Below are 18655 nucleotides of genomic sequence, written 5' to 3'. Positions count from 1 at the left end.
TCTCAGTTTTTTAGCTCAAGCATTTCTGTTTTAGCTCATGATGCAGACGGTAGGGCTGCAAAAGGAGTAACTTCTTTCAGAACCCAGCACACACCAATTTTACTTTGCCAGATAAACTGGTATGTTCCTGCACTGGACAACAGGAGCTGCCTGCCTCTCTACCTTGGCTTTCAGGAAACTCTGGAGCTCATCCATATAGTCCTCCTCCTCTGAGCCATCAGAAACAATTATGTCCATGGTCAAACATGTACCTTCCAATTTTTTTTTTAGACTATTATGTAAGTGTAATCCTTTATCTTGCATGGTTGCAAATTCTTCTTGGAAAGAAGTAGAAGAATACATTTTAAATACACAAATAAAAGGCTATACCTCCCCTCATTTCAGTTCTTTCTGACCTTTCCCAAGAAACAGCCTTGGTATAATACTTCCAACTCAGAAAAACCATCATAAATACTAAAAGATTTATTGTAGACATTTTTGTTATACAATGGTGTTACACATTATGATACAAATACATTTAACACACGAGACTATTAAATCATTTAATACTTCTTTTGCAAATAGAAATTTCCTTAGGCTTTCATATCTGTAATAAATGGATCTCTTCCCATCGGGAAGAGAACACACCCACAGGTCTCACTAGCAATCTACTTGCTGAATGCATCTGGGCCTAATGTACTCAACTACATTTTTAAAGGCATGCCCTTTGCCCTGCTGAGTGGATTTCCTTTTGCATTTGCAACTCTCAGATGCTGAATTTAGAAAGGCAGATTTTATTCAGCCACCACCCTGCTTTCTTTTCCTGACACAAATATCTGTGAGACCCATGAAAATATGAATTACATTGCTTGGATAAGTTTCTTTGACTCAGAGGTTTCAGATTTTCTTTGAATAGAGTAAGAGCAGGTTTCTAACTGAGAATTAAGTTCTTTCCTTTGCCCTCCACACAGACCGCGTTAGTAACCCTGGAGTGGATCCCTTCAGTGGGCTGGATACCTGGCAGTGGCCCTGCCACGCTTCCTTCTCCTGTCTGCTCTTCCTTCCCACTGAGGAGGATGGATACAAGTTGTATCCTTCCCTGATGGATACAAGTCACTCTCTCTGCTTCTGAGCACTGGCATCCCTGGATCTGGGCCTGAGCAGTTATTTTTCCAACTTTAAGGCACTCACAGGTATTTCTTTTGAACCCTTCTCTTCTTGGGGAAAATTCCTTGACCGAGAAGAACAGGACAATAGGTTCACCATTAGGACAACAATCCCAGCAGAACCTGTCCAGGGGCTGCTCCCTGGCCACTTGACATCTGAGCTCCTGTGTAGACCCCAGATCTGCCTGGCAAACATATGACAAATTGGTACACTCATGCCAGGGACCCAGGGTTGTGGATGTTGTCTACTGTAACACACTAAGAGATTCCCAGTCAAACCTTCTCTGGAACCCCGCTGGGACCCATCCATTCCTTGACATTGTGCTGCAGTGATGTTCCTGTGCTCCACAGTAAAGGATCCTGCCCAGTCTACAGTCCAGGCCTCTGTGGCTTCTGTAAGGCGCCACTTCTTCCTATAGCTGACTCATCTGGTCTATGAGTGCAGGCCCTCCTCACACCATGGCCAGGCAGGAACAGAAAACCACTCACTGAGAGTGAAACACAATCCCTTCTCAGGATGACCCCAGCTCATAGAGGGGGTAACCTCGGGCCTGCCAGACTTGTTTCCCTTCTCCTGGGGATCAGGCCCAAGGTGCCCCCAGGAACACAAAAGGAAGGGAGGGCCTGGTGCTCTCAGAGGCCTCCTGGAGCTGGTAGAGAGGGTGAGGAAACCCAAGGTGACAAAACACCCATCCAGCTCGGCTTCTCTCCAGATTCAGGGAACAGACTTCTGTCCTAAAAGGGCTCCACCTGGAACCCAATGCTCTGGTGTCACGTTCGGGCAGAGGCAATGGTTTGGTAGCCATGATATTTCAGGCACACAGAAAACAACCTCCTTTCCTGAACAGGAGAGTCGCCACAGTCGCGCACTTCAGCTCCATTTTCAAGTCCTGCTCTGCTAGCGGCAGCATCACTGTGCTCACTGATCCTCGTTTGAGACGCCCATGTGCTTGTTGGTGAGGAAGTCCAGGAAAGGAATGCTGCAAATGGCCTGGTGAATGTTGCTCACTGTAATTTCTTTGGGAATCCTGGTCAAAAACATCCAAAGGGTGTTATTACATGTAATTCTCCCAAGCATATCTAATGATAATCTACTTGATTAACTTACCCAGGACCAACCCCTGCACAGGCCCTATGGAAGGGGATAATGAGTGACAAGCTATAGCTCAAGGGTTAGGGAGAGCCAGGCACATTCTCTCTCTGACCCCCTTTCCACCCTGATGAACAATCTGGCCTGTCTCCAACCACAGTCCTACTCAGGCCTCAAATCACACCTCCCAATCACAGGAAGTAAATGGGCTTCAAGTTGGCTGAATGATTAGGAATAAACCCTATTAAGGACTGAGAAAAGAGAGAGGAAGTAAAATGAAGAGCAGAAGAGGATGACATGGTTGTCATTCAATCTTGGCAGACGAAAGGCTGAGTCAATGCCTTGTAGCGCTCTGGAGCCACATTCCCCATCTCTCAGGAAGACGGGAGAAGGAGTCATGCCAAACCAAGTGTGAGGTTAAATGTTCTTGCTCAGAACACTCAAGTCTCTGCATCTCCAGGGTCAGACCCTGGAGGTGAACTGGGCCTCAGAAGGCACATGTTTCGCTCCCAGGTTTCAAACAACGAGCATGAATGAAACTCTGTCTCCCTTTTTTTGCTCCCCTTAAAACGTCTATGCTCTCTGATGTATGATAATCCTAGGTCTTATATAATATTCTTCTGATTTATGACTCTTCATGTCCTCAGGCCCTTTGTTACAACACTATGAATTCACAACAGCCTTTGGTATAACATGATAAATAATATTCACTTCCTTAGAAAGGAAAGCAGGATGTGGCTCATCTATCATTCCCTCATAATCTTGGAAAAAAGCTATATTCAGTGACCCAAAGAAAAATAGTCAGCAGAGCAGAGAGATGAGACTGGGGGCTACACAGCCAGCAAGATTTGTGTCTGGATTTACGTTTATCATCTATTTGCTGTGAAGGCCAGGGAAGATTGCCTTCCAAAGCCTAGTTTTCCTAAAAGGGGAAGAATAGGCCTGCAGTAAAAAATAAATTAGGCAATAACCACCACCACAACAACATATAATGCTTGGCCCTAAGGTATGACACATATTGTCTTTAATTGCAAAGAGCTGTTAGTGTTCTACCCTGCAGAACAGAAAAGTGTCCTGGGTGGCTGTGGAGTAATGGCCAGGAGGGTACAGACTCTCTGGCAAGCTGAGCACAACCAAGAGGTTCTCTCAAAATGACAAGAGTAGACCCTTTAGTCTGTCTGGCTCTAAGAAAGTTCCAAGCACTGACAACCCTATCTCCTGCTGGGCTGACTTAAGTATTATTATGGTTTGGATATGAGGTGTACCCCAAAAGCTCCTGTGTTCATGCAAGGATGTTCAGAGGTGAAATGATTAGACATGTAAGAACTGTGATCTCATCAGTCCATTCTAGTTTGAAGGAACTGACTGGGCGGTAACTGTAGATGTGTGGGGCATGGCTGGAGGTGGGTCACTGGGGGCATGCCACTGGAAGGGTGCATCTTTCCTGTGTCCTCTTCCTCCACACCTTCACTCCTTCCCTCTCTCGGTCTCCCTCTCTGCTTCCTGACTCTAACATGAACCGAGCAGTTTTCCTCTGCTGGTCCTTCTGCCATGATGGGTTGCCTCACCTTGGGCCTAGAGCAAAGGGTTGACCATATGAACTGAGATCTGAAACAGAGCCCTGAATAAACTTTCCCTCCTCTAACTTGTTCTTGCCAGGTATATTAATCACAGTGAAAAAAGTTAACTAAAGCAACATCTTCGTGGGCAAAGAAATGGTTAGGAAATGTTTACATACTTCACATCACCAACCAGAGATACCTGTTGTGCGATGCTGTCTGGTATCCAACGGCCAGGGCCTGTCTCAAGATATCATTCACCAGCTGTTCTGTGGCCTGCAACAGAAGATGCTGTTATTCTCAAAATGGCCACCTGCCTTCTGACAAGAAGGGATGCATCTGACCCCACCCCTCACCCCAACTTTTGAAACAACTGTAATTAAAGATTAAAAAATCCTCAAGGAAAACTTAAAAGTCTGAGTAACAGACCATAAATGTAGAGTTCATGATTCTGAAAAATTATCAACTGGGATTGTTTTCATTAATCAGACATTATTTTTAAGGAAAATCAGTGAGGGCTGCTACTGAGGCATTTATTGTTGGAGGAGATCCATCAGGGAAGAGGATCAGGGTGGGTATGGAAATTGTGGCTTTTCCATCCTCTTGTCCAGGGACAGTTGTAGCTGTTTTTCTATGGTCCCATGCAGAAAAAAACCCCAAGGCTCTGTCTTTGCTATTTTCCAAACAATAAGAGCACTTACTCTCACCCCAGGAATCTTTCTTTTTGGTACCAGGGAGTGAATCCAGGGGTGCTTAACCACTGAGACATATCCCCTTTTTATATTTTATTTAGAGACAGGGTCTCACTAAGTTACTTAGGGCCTTGCTAAGTTGCTGAGGTTGGCTTTGAACTTGCAATCCTCCTGCTGCAGCCTTCCAAGACCCTGGAATTACAGGTGTGAGTCACCATGCCCAACTTTCACCCCAGAATACTTCTTAAGAAGTATCTGAAATGACACAAAAATATCTGTAGAGCTGGGGTGTAGCTCAGTGGCAGAGTACCTGCCTAGCTTGTGTGAGGCCCAGCACCACAACAAAAATAAAAACAAGGGCTGGGGATATAGCTCAGTTGGTTGAGTGCTTGCCTTGCATGCATAAGTTCCTGAGTTCAATCCCCAGCACCACAAAAATAAATAAATAAATTAAAAAAAAAAAAAAAAACCAAACCAACAAAAAAAACCTCCAGTCTGGAATAGACCATCCTGCCTGGTGGCCCCTCAGTGCCAGCAAGATCTGTATCTGGATTTACGTTTATCATCTATTTGCTGTGAAGGCCAGGGAAGATTGCCTTCCAAAGCCTAATTTTCTGTTTCTAAAAGGGGAAGAATAGGCCTGCAGTAAAAAATAAATTAGGCAATAACCACCACCACAACAACATATAATGCTTGGCCCTAAGGTATGACACATATTGTCTTTAATTGCAAAGAGCTGTTAGTGTTCTACCCTGCAGAACAGAAAAGTGCCCTGGGTGGCTGTGGGGTAATGGCTATACCCCAGCTCTACAGGCCACAGCTGCAGTTCTTGGTCTCTCTGCCACCAGCAAGCACCCACCTTTAAGATCATGTCTTCTATGACGGACGCATACACATTCTTGTGCAATGCCACAGGCTGCAGGGTGATCCCAATCTGGAAAAGCAGAAGAAAATAATTTGTTCCCATTTCTACATTAAAAATAGCATCTTTCCAAAAGCAGACTTTTCTAACACCCAGAGATGCCTGGCTGGAAGAAGGGTTCCACAAACATTCAGACAAAACTTAATCCTGTTTTTACTTCTAAATCTCTTTCATGGGGGAACATGGCTGGGATTTGTCATGAATTCTGAGTGGAAAGCCTAGAATTGACTCAATGGCCCTGTTTGCAAGAGGTAAAGATGTACTTGGAATCTGTACATCTTTACCTGGTCCCATTTTTCATCTTATCCTATAAGAGAGACAAACACTGTCTTTTACTTTGGGTCCTGAGCAGCTGACAGGCAACAGATGCTAAGAACTGCTAAGTTTCATCGGGTGGATAAACAGCTCTCATCTGTATCACAAGGGTAGTATGCATCATGTCTATACGACAGGCAGGCACTCGGGAGCTATAAAAACGTTAGTTAAAGATTACCCACTGAAGTATAACTGAAATCATGACATGCTTCATGAAGAAAAGGTGCTTGTCCTGAGGCAGGAGACTAAAGGAGAAGACAAGTAATAAGCTGTCTATATCTAGCCATCTTTACTTCAAGTCCCGTTCAACAAGCAACCTTTTCATGTGTAATTTTCTTGCCCAAGAACTCTGAGGTAGGAAGTGGGAAGTGCAGCAAGCATACTTGAGTTACTAGGCAGAAGTAGATCAGACATTTACATCGACATCACCAGGCAAGTCTGGGGTCTGAGTTTATGAGGCTGAACCTGCATATCTCATACCTGCTCTGTTATCTATCAACACCAGAGGCCACAGGCCCCTACCTTCTGTGTGACTTCACCAACAAATTCAGACCCTGGAGTTGGTGGCAGGTAGAATTTCATTTCTTCTTGTTTCTCTTCCTGCTCCTTTTTGATGTTTATCTTTAATGGCTCTGGGAGGTTGAGGATGTCCACCTCCTCCTCGTTCTCTGGTTCTCTCTTCTGAAACTGCTGCAGGTCCTCCAGTTTCCGGCAGAGGTTGTCAGCAGAGGAGAAAGATGACGGGCACTCTAAATGAGAGGTAATCAGTCTTATGACAGCTGTGGTGACAACAGTAAAGGGCTTTCAGTCTACATGGACCAACAGTTTGAGGAAGGCAGATAAGTCTCAAGGGAGCTGACCTTCTTTCCAGTTCTAAAGTTCCATAAATCTATCAAGATGAGAACTAGTATTTCATGAGGTGGATGAGAAGACAGGACCCATATAATTGCTATCTAAGACCAGAAAGTGCATAATTCTGACTTCTACCACCAAAAAACAAAACAAAACAAAAAAACAGGCCATCCCCAGACCCCTGAGTATTAAGGATTGAACTGTTTATCTTTTATTTATTTTAGCTGGGGGAAGTGGTACAGAAGGAGTGGTACCAGGAATTGAACCCAGAAGCACTTAACCACTGAACCACATCCCCAACCAGTTTTATATTTTATTTTGAGACAGAATCTTGTTAAGTTGCTGAGAGCTTTGCTAAGTTGCTGAGGCTGGGTTTGAACTTGTGATTCTCCTGCCTCAGCCTCCCAAGCTACTGGATGTACCACAACGCCCAGCTTTTCTTCACCTTTTAAATCTGGGAAATTCAGCAATGCACAGTGAAGAATATAAAAAACTACCCACATCTTCTCTGCTCAGAGAGCAGTACTGCTGATATTTAGTATGCACCATGCCCCCGCTTTTAATAAGCTTTTATAAAAAAGCCTAAGTGTGAAGACAGTAAAGTCAGTTCCAGGACACTTCTTTCACTTCATAGATGAGTAGGTGAGGTCCAAATGAGTATAAGGTGAGGTTATGGAACCCAGCAAGATGGTGGCAGGGCATTTGGCTCCTGGCCTTTTCTGTTTTATTGACTGGATTCTGACAAATCAGCAAGTCATGCACATGGAAAAAAAAAAAGAAAGCCTAGCACATGGAAAAACCTGTGCTTTCCCTAATGCACCAGTGAAACACTGTGGCAATCAATGCAGTGTCTGCCCACCAAAGAGTTTAGAGGCGGAGTCAGATAGCCCCTCATGGTGTCAAGTGCTTCAGAAGATCAAAGAAAGGAAAGGTCAACTTGCACAGGGTTCTCACAAAGTTTCCTTATGAGACTTATGCTAAGTCTTAAAGGGGTCACACCTCTGTGTTCCACATTCCCTCAGTCCCTCAAAATGCTCAAGACTCAAAATGCTCCTCCTCACTAGTTACCTTTTATGCCCCCCCCCCCACCATAATATAGCAGTTGTTTCTTTATTCTGTCATCTACATTATTATTCACCTCCTATTGGGTGGTGTAATTCCTAGGTAGGTGTGGAGATAAAATAACAGATAAGCCACAGGCCCCAAGGAAACAGGAAGACTTGTCAATGGGGGTTGAGGGTGGGGTCCTACAGTTCCTATTTGGAGGGAGGAGGTGGATTAGGAGACTTCAAAGAAGAGATGATACTGAGGTGGGGACTCCCCAACACAGCATGCCTGCCAGATGGCACAGCTGAACACTCTTGGCTAGCAGGCAACATTTGTCCAGGGGGCATGACAGGAGGCAGGCAAAGGCTGCTGCCATCTCTTAGCTGAAGGATGAAGCACTGAAGTTGGCCAGGGCCGAGGGTGGCAGAGCCCTGAGGCTGGCAGAGCCCTGAGGCTGGCAGAGCCCTTGGGAGAGGCTCACCTGGTTCGCTATCAATCTGGGTCAGCACATCCTCAATGGAGTCCCCATCGTTTCTCAGGCTCTCGGGATCTGGAGGGGTGTAGCCATGGCAGCGGCACCAGTGAGCGATGTGCTTGGTTTTAAGGGGAGTGAGGTGGTGAAATCTTGGATTCTTCTCCAGTATCTCCTGTAAGACTTTTCGCATTGTCATTGCTCTTTGCCACTTAAAAAAAAATTTTTGAAACATAATTAAATCCTTCAACTTAGTAGTTGTGTATTGAAATAAGTCATGCAATTAAAAATCACTGTACTAACTTCTAATATTAGAATCATTTTTGTCTAAGGAAAAAAATGGACTCTATAACTTTCTAGTCTAGGGGGCAAAAAAGGGAAAAGAACCTCCATTGGTTCCCTAATGCTTATAAAATAAAACAGAAACTCCAAGGATTGGCATGTAAAGCTTTTCACCCATTTCAACCTGAGTCCCCACGTCCTATCCCCAAACCAACCACACTGACCTTCCTCCACCACTTCCTAAACAGGTTTCTTTTTACTTATAGCCCCACTGTCTCTGTCACAGAGGCTGCCACATTTTAAGTACTCAAAAAATATTTGAATTCATTTTTATACTCTGATATTCATAAAAAACTTTTTAGAAATGTGAGAGATGTTTCCATACCAAGGCAGGACAAGAAAGCAGGCCTTTCAAAGGCAAGCTATATGTCTTTGAGGAATAAGATTTTTAACTGAGGAAAACAGTTTAACATCAAATATTTTAGCAAAATATGCTGCAAATTTTACCACTGTTCCATGACAGTCAGAAGGCATGGTGTCTTGCACAACTGGCCTTCAGTGGCTGCATATGAAGAGGCAGACAACAGCTTACCTCAGCGGCTCTTCTTTTCCCAATGTTCCAGCCATAATACTGCTCCACAGACTTGGCAGAGAAGCAGCTGGCATCTTCACCTAGAACGCACACACCCCGCAACTGAATAAAGCTGTTGTGATTCAGACCAACCCTCATTTGCTGGAGGCATGTCCCAGAGTTTCTTCAGGCCTTTTTACGGGACATACATTCCTAACTGGGCAAAGCTGAAGTGCAACACAACACAGAAGGGTTCTCCTGATGAGAGAAGGCCTCCTGTGTACTCAAAGTAACTCCTGCCCTGGGAAACTGACTTCTTGATACAGACAGGTAATCTACCACCATGAAGCTATTAAAATAAGTGCTAATTACACTCCCTTAGGAGCTCTGGCCTTGCTATCAACTCTGGCAACAAACCAAAGCTCTTCACAGTTTCAGTTTTGTTTTTATTTTTTGAGAGGGAGCCTTGCTAGGTTGCTCTGCCTGGTCTCAAACTCGGGGTCGCCTGCCCAGGCTCCTGAATAGTTAGGATTCCAGGTATGCACCACTGGGCCTCTTACCCATAAAATGGGAAAGCTGAGAAAGCTGATTTTCTAACTGCCTAATATTATTCATCTGTAACTAATTTTTTTTTAAAAGAGATTTTGAATTTTCTTCTGCTGGACCGAGAAACTGTTACTGAAAATTTATTTATTTATTTTAAAAAAGATTTTTTTAGTTACAGGTGGACACAATGTTTTTATTTTACATTATGTGGTGCTGAAGTTCAAACCCAGTGCCTCACGCATGCTAGGCGAGCACTTTACCTCTGAGCCACAACCCCAGCCCTGAAAATTTATTTTGAGCTATCTCAGAATGAACCCTCAAATGTCCCCAAACTTTAACTATGGCGGTGGGGGGGGGGTATAATTTCTTTGTCTATTCAGTTAGAGGAAAAAAATTGTAAGGTGGTCTGAACCAGCCTATCATTTTAAATCACACAAAATTAAGTGGCTGGAGGACACTTGGCTGTGTGCCTGCCCCCAGAGATGCTCAGGACGATCTCACCCCAGCAAACACCTACACAGCCATCAGAGATCTAGCCCTCAACCAGGACTAGTAAAAAGCTAATGCACAGTTAAATATTTTATAATTTACACTAAAAAATGTAAATAAATTTATTCTACAATGAAAATGGTTAAAGATTAGCTGGATGACTAGGACACTGTGAATTCTCAGATCCTGCAAAGCAGCCATTTCTAGCTAAAGCCTCTTAAGATAATAATTGCCATACAGTATTAACTTACCATACCAAGTGACTTAAGTGGACTCAATATCCCAAGCAGTTCACAACTTTTAAAAAATGCATTCATATACTCAGTACAAATGTCTTACTTTTTGCAGTAATTAATGGAATCTTCTTCACTACCGCTGTTAACAGTTGCTGGATAGTCTCCAAATGGTCTATCCTGAGGATAAAAGAAAATAATTGGATAAATACATATAGCAGTTTCTAACCACACACACATATAATTATATACACAATTTCTCTTTTACATACACAATTTCTCTTTTTAAAATTAAAACCATTATGTGGGTATATTTTTCTTTCTATAGATAGCCTTCTTCATAAAGGAAGAGTGTTCTATGCTTAGAAAGAAACTGTCAAGAATAAACAGATTTTAGTTACACAAATGTACACATTTTAAAACTAAATAGCAACATAATCTTTTTGCAAGGTGATCAGAAAAATTCTACCATACAAATGCAGGTCACAGGGTTACAAGGTGATGCCGCCATCTGTCATGTTAAAGTGGCTAAGCATCGATTGTCCTAGAAATTTGAGATACTCCAAAGTATGTGGTCAGAGTTAGGTTCCTGATGTCGGAATCAGAAAACCTCAGAACCTGGGTGCAGTGGCTCACGTCTGTAATCTCAGCTACTCTGGAGACTGAAGCAAGAGGATCACGAGTTTGAGGCCAGCCTCAGAAATTTAGTGAGACCCTCTTACAAAATTTAAAAATAAAATGAAAAAGGCTGGGGATATAGCTCAATGGTAGAGTGCCCCTGGCTTCTATCCCCAGTACCAAAACAAAACAAAAAACCAAGAAAGCCTCAAGCAGCACTTTTAGACCAAAGTGTGCACAGCTCATCAAGAAGCAGCTCTGTAAGAACAGGGTGTAGCCAGCTACAAAATGTGAACACACTGGAGTGATTTTAGCCTGAGAAACTTTGTCCATTTATCAGATAAGCACCTCTGGCAAGCTTGATGAAGGGAGTTCTGAAACCCTACCCGAGGCTTGCAGGCTGTAAATCAAGTGTATCACTGTATAAACGAAGGCTCTTCAGCTTGTGCAGGGGCTTAGCTCTGCGCACACATACTCAACTGTCACAGGCATGATTTTAAAAAAACATCATAAAAATACCCATTGCAGAACTCCTTTAGAAAATATTAGAATATTTACTTAATGACATAGTTTCCCAGTTCAGAACTTTCTTCCGTTTTCACTGCTGTCTGACCCTCCTGAGAGAGGCAGCTTGGCCCGGGAGTCTCTGGTTCAGTCTTCACTACAAGAACAACAAAGAGAGAGCTGTCGGGGTCAGGCAGTGCAGGGACACGTGCAGGCAGACAAAGCTCTTCCACTGGAGCTCAGTGAGGAAACTGCCCCTCCAGCTGCTGTGGGGACGCAGCCAGAAGACTGAGATGGCTTCTGTCACGGCAGGGCCAGCACACAAGGGAAGAACTGTTAGCTTGGGTCTTGGGGGAGCAGCTCCAGGCTCATGATATTTCATGATAAGATATTTCTTAAAGGGCCACAAACACTGTTAGGTAAGATCTCTCTCTCATAGTCACTTAAACACACCCACAACAATGAACAATGCCACATGAAAATATAGCTATTATTATTACTTTTCCAACATCATCTTTCCTGCTAAAGTTCATTAACTTTTGGCATTCTTGTAGAGTTCTGAGATACAAGGCAGAAAGCAAAAATCAGATCAATTGTGCTTGGAAACTTCCAAGCTAATCATATTAGGTTTTCAATATTACAGGTTGAGCATACTTAATTCAAAATCCAAAATTTTTTGAGTACCAATATGATGCCAAAGTAGAAAATCCCATACCACAAAACTGTTTCATGTATCAAATTATTTAAAATACTGTATAAGCTGGGTGTGGTAGTGCACCCCTGTAATCTCAGTGACTTGGGGGGCTAAGACAGGAGGATTGCAAGTTCAAAGCCAGCCTCAACAACTTCGCAGCCCTAAGCAACTTAGTGAGACCCTGTCTCAAAAAATAAATTAATTAATAAAAGGGTTGGGGATGTGGCTCAGTGGGCAAGCACTCCTGGGTTCAATCCTCAGTATCAAAACCAAACCAAACCAAACCAAAAAAACTGTATAAAATTACCTTCAGGCTATATGTATAAGGTATACATGAAACATAAATCAACTTCATGTTTAGACTTAGTCCCAAGGTATTTCTCATTTCATTATGTAAATACTGTATTCCAAAATCTGAAATCTGAAACACTTCTGGTCTCAAGAATTTTGGATACGGGATACCCAGATTGCACTAAATCTACTGATAGAAGACAGCAATGGCTCAGGAGCATGTGTCTTCCTTTCTTTCTACTGTCTAATTTGATTTGAAAAATCATGATTATACAGCTACTGCTTCTGTCCCAGCTGCCCTGCCTCCATTCTCTTTCCTTGACAACCCACTCTGAACATCAACATTAGGTAACTTTCCAAAAAAGACTTCAGTGTCATTAGCCCACTCAATATTCTTCAGTAATTCCCTTTAACAACAGGGATCTACAACTGAGATATACATCTCTTTTCTTCTTCACTGATGCATAGCAAGCATTCAATAAACAAACCCTGAGTTCAACACCATTTTAGCTATTACGAGTAGCAATGCATGCCTTTTGGTTGACATACGCATTCATTTCCTAGAAGTGGATTTGCTGGAACTGGAACATAGGATGGGTATTTAACTTTATTAGAAACTGCCAAACTGGTTTTTAAAGCAATTGTTTCAATTTAGAAACCACCAGCAGTGTATCCAAGTTCCAGCTGCTTTACATCCTTGCCAACACTTGATATTGTGAATCCTTTTATTTTGGAGATTCTGGTCTATTACTATGCTTTTATTTACTTTTCCTTGATGACTACTGAGGGTGAATACTTTTTCCTTATGAGCTATTTGGATGTCCTCTTCTGTGAAGCAACTGTCCATATTTTTTTTGCTCATTAAAAAAAAAATTAGTTTCAGCCGGGCGTGGTGGCACATGCCTATAATGATGAATAGGCATGGTTCTACTTACAAAAACAGGCAGTAGATCTCAGTTAGCCAACCCTGTGTTAGGTGAGTACTTGGTAAATTACAAATACATCTCTTTCTGAGATTCTCATGAGATCCTGGCATGTTTGAAAGCAGCCCAGAATGGTGGTAGACACATATTATTTCAAATTCTAACTTCACTGCTTTCTAGATTCAGGAAATATATACTTAATATCTCCAAACTTGCTTCCTCATCTGCAAAATAGGCATAGAGTGGGCAACAGCTATGTTGAAGTATTGGAATAAGAGCCTTCGAAGGCCATAAAGCAGCTAGAATGGTGCTTGGCACACTGCAGGCTCTGAACACAAGTAGCTGTCATTACTGGACACATTATACATGGCAAATGTGTTGCTGAAATTCATTTTATTGCTTTTTATTGTTGTTGTGACATTAGGGATTGAACCCAGGGATGCTTTTACACTGAGCTACATCCCCAGTCCTTTTTATTTTTTATTCTCAAGTCTCCATCCTTCTTGTCACTATACTGAGCAGCTGGGATTACTGGTGAAAACACAGTGCCTGGCTACTGCCTTATTCTTGTCGTCAGGAAAGTACCCCTGCAAGATCACCAGTCTTGTCCCTCCTTTACTATAACTGGCTCCCCAAATGAATCTCTTATTGGTCTACTTCCCCCCTCCAAAATCCTCTGAGTCCCTATCTCCACTGTTTCCTTAATCTGCACCCCCACTGACCTCTCCACAGGTAAAACGCTCTGAAGCATATGGAAAATAACATCCCCCAATAAAAGGGAAATGATGGCTCCCAGGGAGAAAAGGAGGACAGTGTGATGCAGGAGGGGAGGAGGGGAAGGCAAACAATTGGCCCCAATCTTCCATCCTTTCCCAATAATATGGAGTCCTGAAGGAAAAAGCAAACAAATGGGCTCTGGATTTTTATCAATGAGTTTTAAGCTTTTAGAACTGTTTCCTTGAATTGAGTTTCCAGCTTTTATAGCTGTTTTCCTGAGTTAGATTTTTAACCTGCACAACTAGTTTCCTGACTGCCAGCCAGTACATCCCAAGTCTCCAATGATTAATTCACCCCCATTGTAACCTATAAAACACAGACCCTTCTGTAACCAGTTGCCATTTTCTACCCTGAAAATGTGCCACGTGCCATTCCACCACTACTTAATAAAGACAGCTCGTTGATCTGTTTGAGGTCTACTCCCTTTTCAGTTATGTTGCTTACAAGCTCTACTATTTTTTTTTTTAATATTTATTTTTTAGTTTTCGGCGGACACAACATCTTTGTTTGTATGTGGTGCTGAGGATCGAACCCGGGCTGAACGCATGCCAGGCGAGCGCGCTACCGCTTGAGCCACATCCCCAACCCCTACAAGCTCTACTCTTTAAAGTCCAATTTATAATCCATGCCCCATACAAAGTCTTGTCCCCTCCACATCCCAACAACCCTGATTAGGCATTCTAGACTGCAATATTTCAGCAATCATTTTCCAGACCACTTATCTTTAATTTGTCAATCACTGCTTGCTGTTAACCACAGCTCTCTTCAACCTGATTATAAAGTCTTAGAGGACAGAAATGATGCTTTACAGATTTGTATTCACTCAATGTCAAGTCTACTAGATAAGTAGTCAGTAACTATTTGCCAAGTGACAGATGCTGAAAATTCAAAGAACCCAGACTGAAGTAATGTCATGCATAAAATTTCAGGACAAAACACCATGAGATCTTACATACCTTTTGTAACAGCTGCTGGAGCAGAGCTGGGGACAGCTGGAGTTGGGGCAGCTATAGGCAGAATGGTAGGCGATTTGCTGGTAGAAAATGATTGAACCACTAAAGGGCAAAAGGAGGGGGATATAACAGAGATGGAAATTATTTTTAATAAGGATGATCTAACTCCCATGTGGCAGCCCCATATTAGACTAATAGCACAGTCTCAGGACAATGGGAATGGTAAGGTCCTCATACAGTGATCCAACAAGTTGGGCTGTTTATTATTAGTACCAGGATAAATGAACTAAATCCTCAACTGGAAATTGTGGCTTGTCAGGAAACTAAAAAACAAAAAGCCAATTAGCCTAAATTCCCACAAATACTTACAACGTTCTCTCTTGACTCAACTTTAGAAATGGGCAGCTATTTAGAAGCCAGTGGATTGTTTGGGTTTTACTTTCAGCCCCAGAGTTAGTGCCCGTAGGCCAGGATGTGTCACAAATAATGGGCAGGCTATACAGGGCAAGCCATCACCAAATAGTAGAACCTTCCCCAAGGTGGACCTGTGTGACAAAACCAGGGGTGAGGTCATACCTTTATTCACAGGCATAAGTATGGTCTGCACACCTCCAGAGGTGTTTACGCTGAGTGGTTTAAGCTGGCTGGGAATCGTGAGGACAGCCTGCTGGGGATTGGACTGACTGGAGTGAATCTTTAACAATCCTAAAATAAGTTGGAAAATAAGGCCAAGCTCAAGATTAGATGCTTCCTTTAAGCCCCGTGCCCTTTCTGCCACTCATGTTTTCTCCCAAGAGAAGTTTCCAAGACATTCACCTTTCAGGAAATAAAGGGCTGGAAGCAAGCAACAAAGGAAGCTGCAGAATTCACAATCTCACTGATGTGACAATAATGATTTATTTTTAAAGTGTCCTTCCCCAATCACAGAGTAATACAGAAAATTTTGCAAATAAATGCAGGACTAATAGAAAGGATAAAAGGCCACCCAAAGTCCTACTGCAAAGATGTCTGGAATCAACATTTTAAGACATTTCCTTTCCATGTGTATTTTCTATGACCATTTATTTGCTTTGTATATAGCAATGATGCGTGCACAATGAACACAAATTTTGTATTTTGATGTAGAAAACTGTCATTCTCCTACTTAAAAACTTATTCTGGGGCTGGGGTTGTGGCTCAGAGGGAGCATGCATGAGGCACTGGGTTCCATCCTCAGCACCAGGGAGTAAAATAAAGACATTGTATCCACCTGTAACTAAAAAATAAATATTAAAAAAAAAAAAACAAACTTAATCTGGCTAAAGAACGTCTCCAAAATTAGCTTCAAATTATTTGAGGTCCATTTTAATCTGGTCCCTCTGTATCTGCATCTTCTTTCATGGTCCCTTCACACCTTTTTTGGGGGGGAGTGGGGCGGGTAATCATGGGGTGCTTAACCATTGAGTCATACCCCCAATCCTTTTTATTTTTTTTAATTTTTTTTTAAGTTGTAGATGGACACAATACCTTTATTTTATTTATTTATATGTGGTGCTGAGGATTGAACCCAGGGCCTCACACATGCTAGGCAAGTGCTCTACCACTGAGCCACCAGCCACCACCCAGCCCCTTTTTATTTTTTATTTTGCATTAGGGTCTTGCTGAGTTGCTTAGGGCCTTACTAAGTTGCTGAGGCTGGCTTTGAATTTGCAATCATCCTGCATCAGCTCCCGAATGGCTAGGATTACAGGAGTGTACCACCACGCCCAGTTATACTTTTTATTTTAGCGCCACTAAATTTATTCAGTAAAAGGAAAACGCACCCTTTGCACCTATACTTTAATCTGCCTGTATATCTTGATTTATATTTCCTATCTTTATGTAGCCTCTATTTTTCAAACATCAAATGTTCTCTATCATTTTAGAGAGGGTCATCCTCTTATTTATCATAAAGGTAATTTCCATAGCTGTCTTTGCATCACAAATTGCTCCAAGTGTTTCAGAAGGGGTGGGGCTGGGGGGTTGGAATAACAAAGAAGTTTTACTGGAAGAGCACAGCAGACACAAACATATGACAACATCTACTAAAAACAGCAATGGAGGCTATGGGTATGTTATGGCCTACAAGGACAGCAGCTGGTTTGAACTAAGGAAAAAAAATCCCTTAATTTTTTTTTTTGACCAGAGATTGAACCCAGGAGCACTTAACCACTGAGCCACAACCCCACCCCTACTCCTTTTTTTCAAAATTTTGAAACAGGGTCTCTTGCTAAATTGCCATGGCTGGCTTTGAACCTGTGGTCCTCCTGCCTCAGCCTTCTGAGCTGCTGGAATTGCAGGTGTGTGCCACCACACCTGACGGAAAGGAATCCTTTTAAATTCTTTCTAAAACAAGGCCTTCAATGAACAGAAAAATCTTCCTTTGAAACAGAGAAATGTTAAATCAGTTAAGTAGTAAGTACTTATTGAGATATGTACTCCCTTGGGGAGTACAATTATGGTCTGGTGTTTCTGTACTTTTAAAATTCTTATTTTTATCAAATTATTATGTGGTACACAGTTTAAAAGTTAAAAAAAAAAAAAAAAAAAGACACAAAGCCTTATAACTAAAACCTGTCACCCCTTGTTCCACCCCCTAATTCTCATCTAGTTCCAGTGGCATCCATTTTTTTTTTTTTTTTTTTTTTGTACAGGGGATTGAACTCAAGAGGCACTGAACCACATCCCCAGCCCTATTTTGTATTTATTTACAGACAGGGTCTCACTGAGTTGCTTAGCGCCTCACTTTTGCTGGCTCTGAACTCTCAATCCTCCTGCCTCAGCCTCTCAAGCAGCTGGGAGCATCCACTTTTAACCCTTTTGGTTCTTTCTTTTAATATGTACCTCAGCAATTTTAAAAGAATGTGTATGGTACAGGCTTTGATTCACTGATTTTTCATGTGACCCACCTGACTAATGAGGTTGGCCTTGAGGCACTTTCACTCACTCCTCCCCACACTCCAATACTACTCTTTGATTATCCAGATGAGTATACTCTGATATCATAATTCCATTTACTTCCTGATGTTAACAATTTCCTCCCTTATCATTTGAAAATTTAGTTTTCTTCTAACCCTTTCCCAAAGTCTTTCCATCTCCTTCCAGAGCGCCTTAAGCTACCCCTTAATAGAATTCTGCATATGTCAAACCCCCTCCACAGTCTACAGTTCCACTTCTCAGAAGAGAAGCCCTTCCAGGATCTCTGATCTGCTCCACTTTGGCCTGGTGCTTCCTAGAGCTGCCACACAGCTCTCAGTCATGTACTATCTCTGCACTATTACGCTTTACCTTTCTTCTAAACTGGATCTTCTATTTTCTCTCCTCTTTTTTGGTTTATATGTCTTCATTCTGCATATGTTTAAGTAACGTCTTTGGACAGTGTATAGAAAATACATTAGAAATTTTGTCAGAAAATAATTCTACCTTCACTCAAAAATGATCTGGCTGCCTAAAGAATTCTAGAATGAAAGTTATTTTCCCTAGAATTTTGAAAAGCAGTTAGATTCCAGAACTGCTATGGAACTTAATGAAAATATAATGCAATTCCTGAAATTTTTATTTCTTTTTCTTTCTTTTAAGAAGGACACAGTGGTGTAGGCCTGTAATGCCAGCAACTCGGGAGGCTGAGGCAAGAGGATCACAAATTCAAAGATAGCCACAGC

The 18655-nt window shown here is 42.2% G+C and overlaps 1 protein-coding gene across 3 annotated transcripts in view; it reads right to left on the bottom strand.

The window, feature by feature from the left end:
* Window positions 1–447: 447 nt before the first annotated feature.
* Yeats2 (YEATS domain containing 2) overlaps window positions 448–18655 on the bottom strand; it is an 85587-nt gene continuing 67379 nt past the window's right edge. For all 3 annotated transcript variants that reach the window (XM_071615146.1, XM_027951484.2, XM_071615147.1), the window contains exons 22-31: window positions 15552–15680; window positions 14979–15077; window positions 11392–11494; window positions 10322–10395; window positions 8969–9048; window positions 8104–8305; window positions 6246–6472; window positions 5346–5420; window positions 3997–4070; window positions 448–2173 (exon numbers count right to left, since the gene is read on the bottom strand). In XM_071615146.1, coding sequence (XP_071471247.1) covers window positions 2065–2173; window positions 3997–4070; window positions 5346–5420; window positions 6246–6472; window positions 8104–8305; window positions 8969–9048; window positions 10322–10395; window positions 11392–11494; window positions 14979–15077; window positions 15552–15680 — 1172 coding nt within the window. In that variant the 3' untranslated portion in view covers window positions 448–2064. The remainder of the gene's footprint in view (window positions 2174–3996; window positions 4071–5345; window positions 5421–6245; window positions 6473–8103; window positions 8306–8968; window positions 9049–10321; window positions 10396–11391; window positions 11495–14978; window positions 15078–15551; window positions 15681–18655) is intronic.

Source organism: Marmota flaviventris, chromosome 8 (genome assembly GCF_047511675.1).
Source record: "Marmota flaviventris isolate mMarFla1 chromosome 8, mMarFla1.hap1, whole genome shotgun sequence".
Taxonomy (NCBI): domain Eukaryota; kingdom Metazoa; phylum Chordata; class Mammalia; order Rodentia; family Sciuridae; genus Marmota; species Marmota flaviventris.
This window is presented reverse-complemented; position numbering and strand designations above follow the sequence as displayed.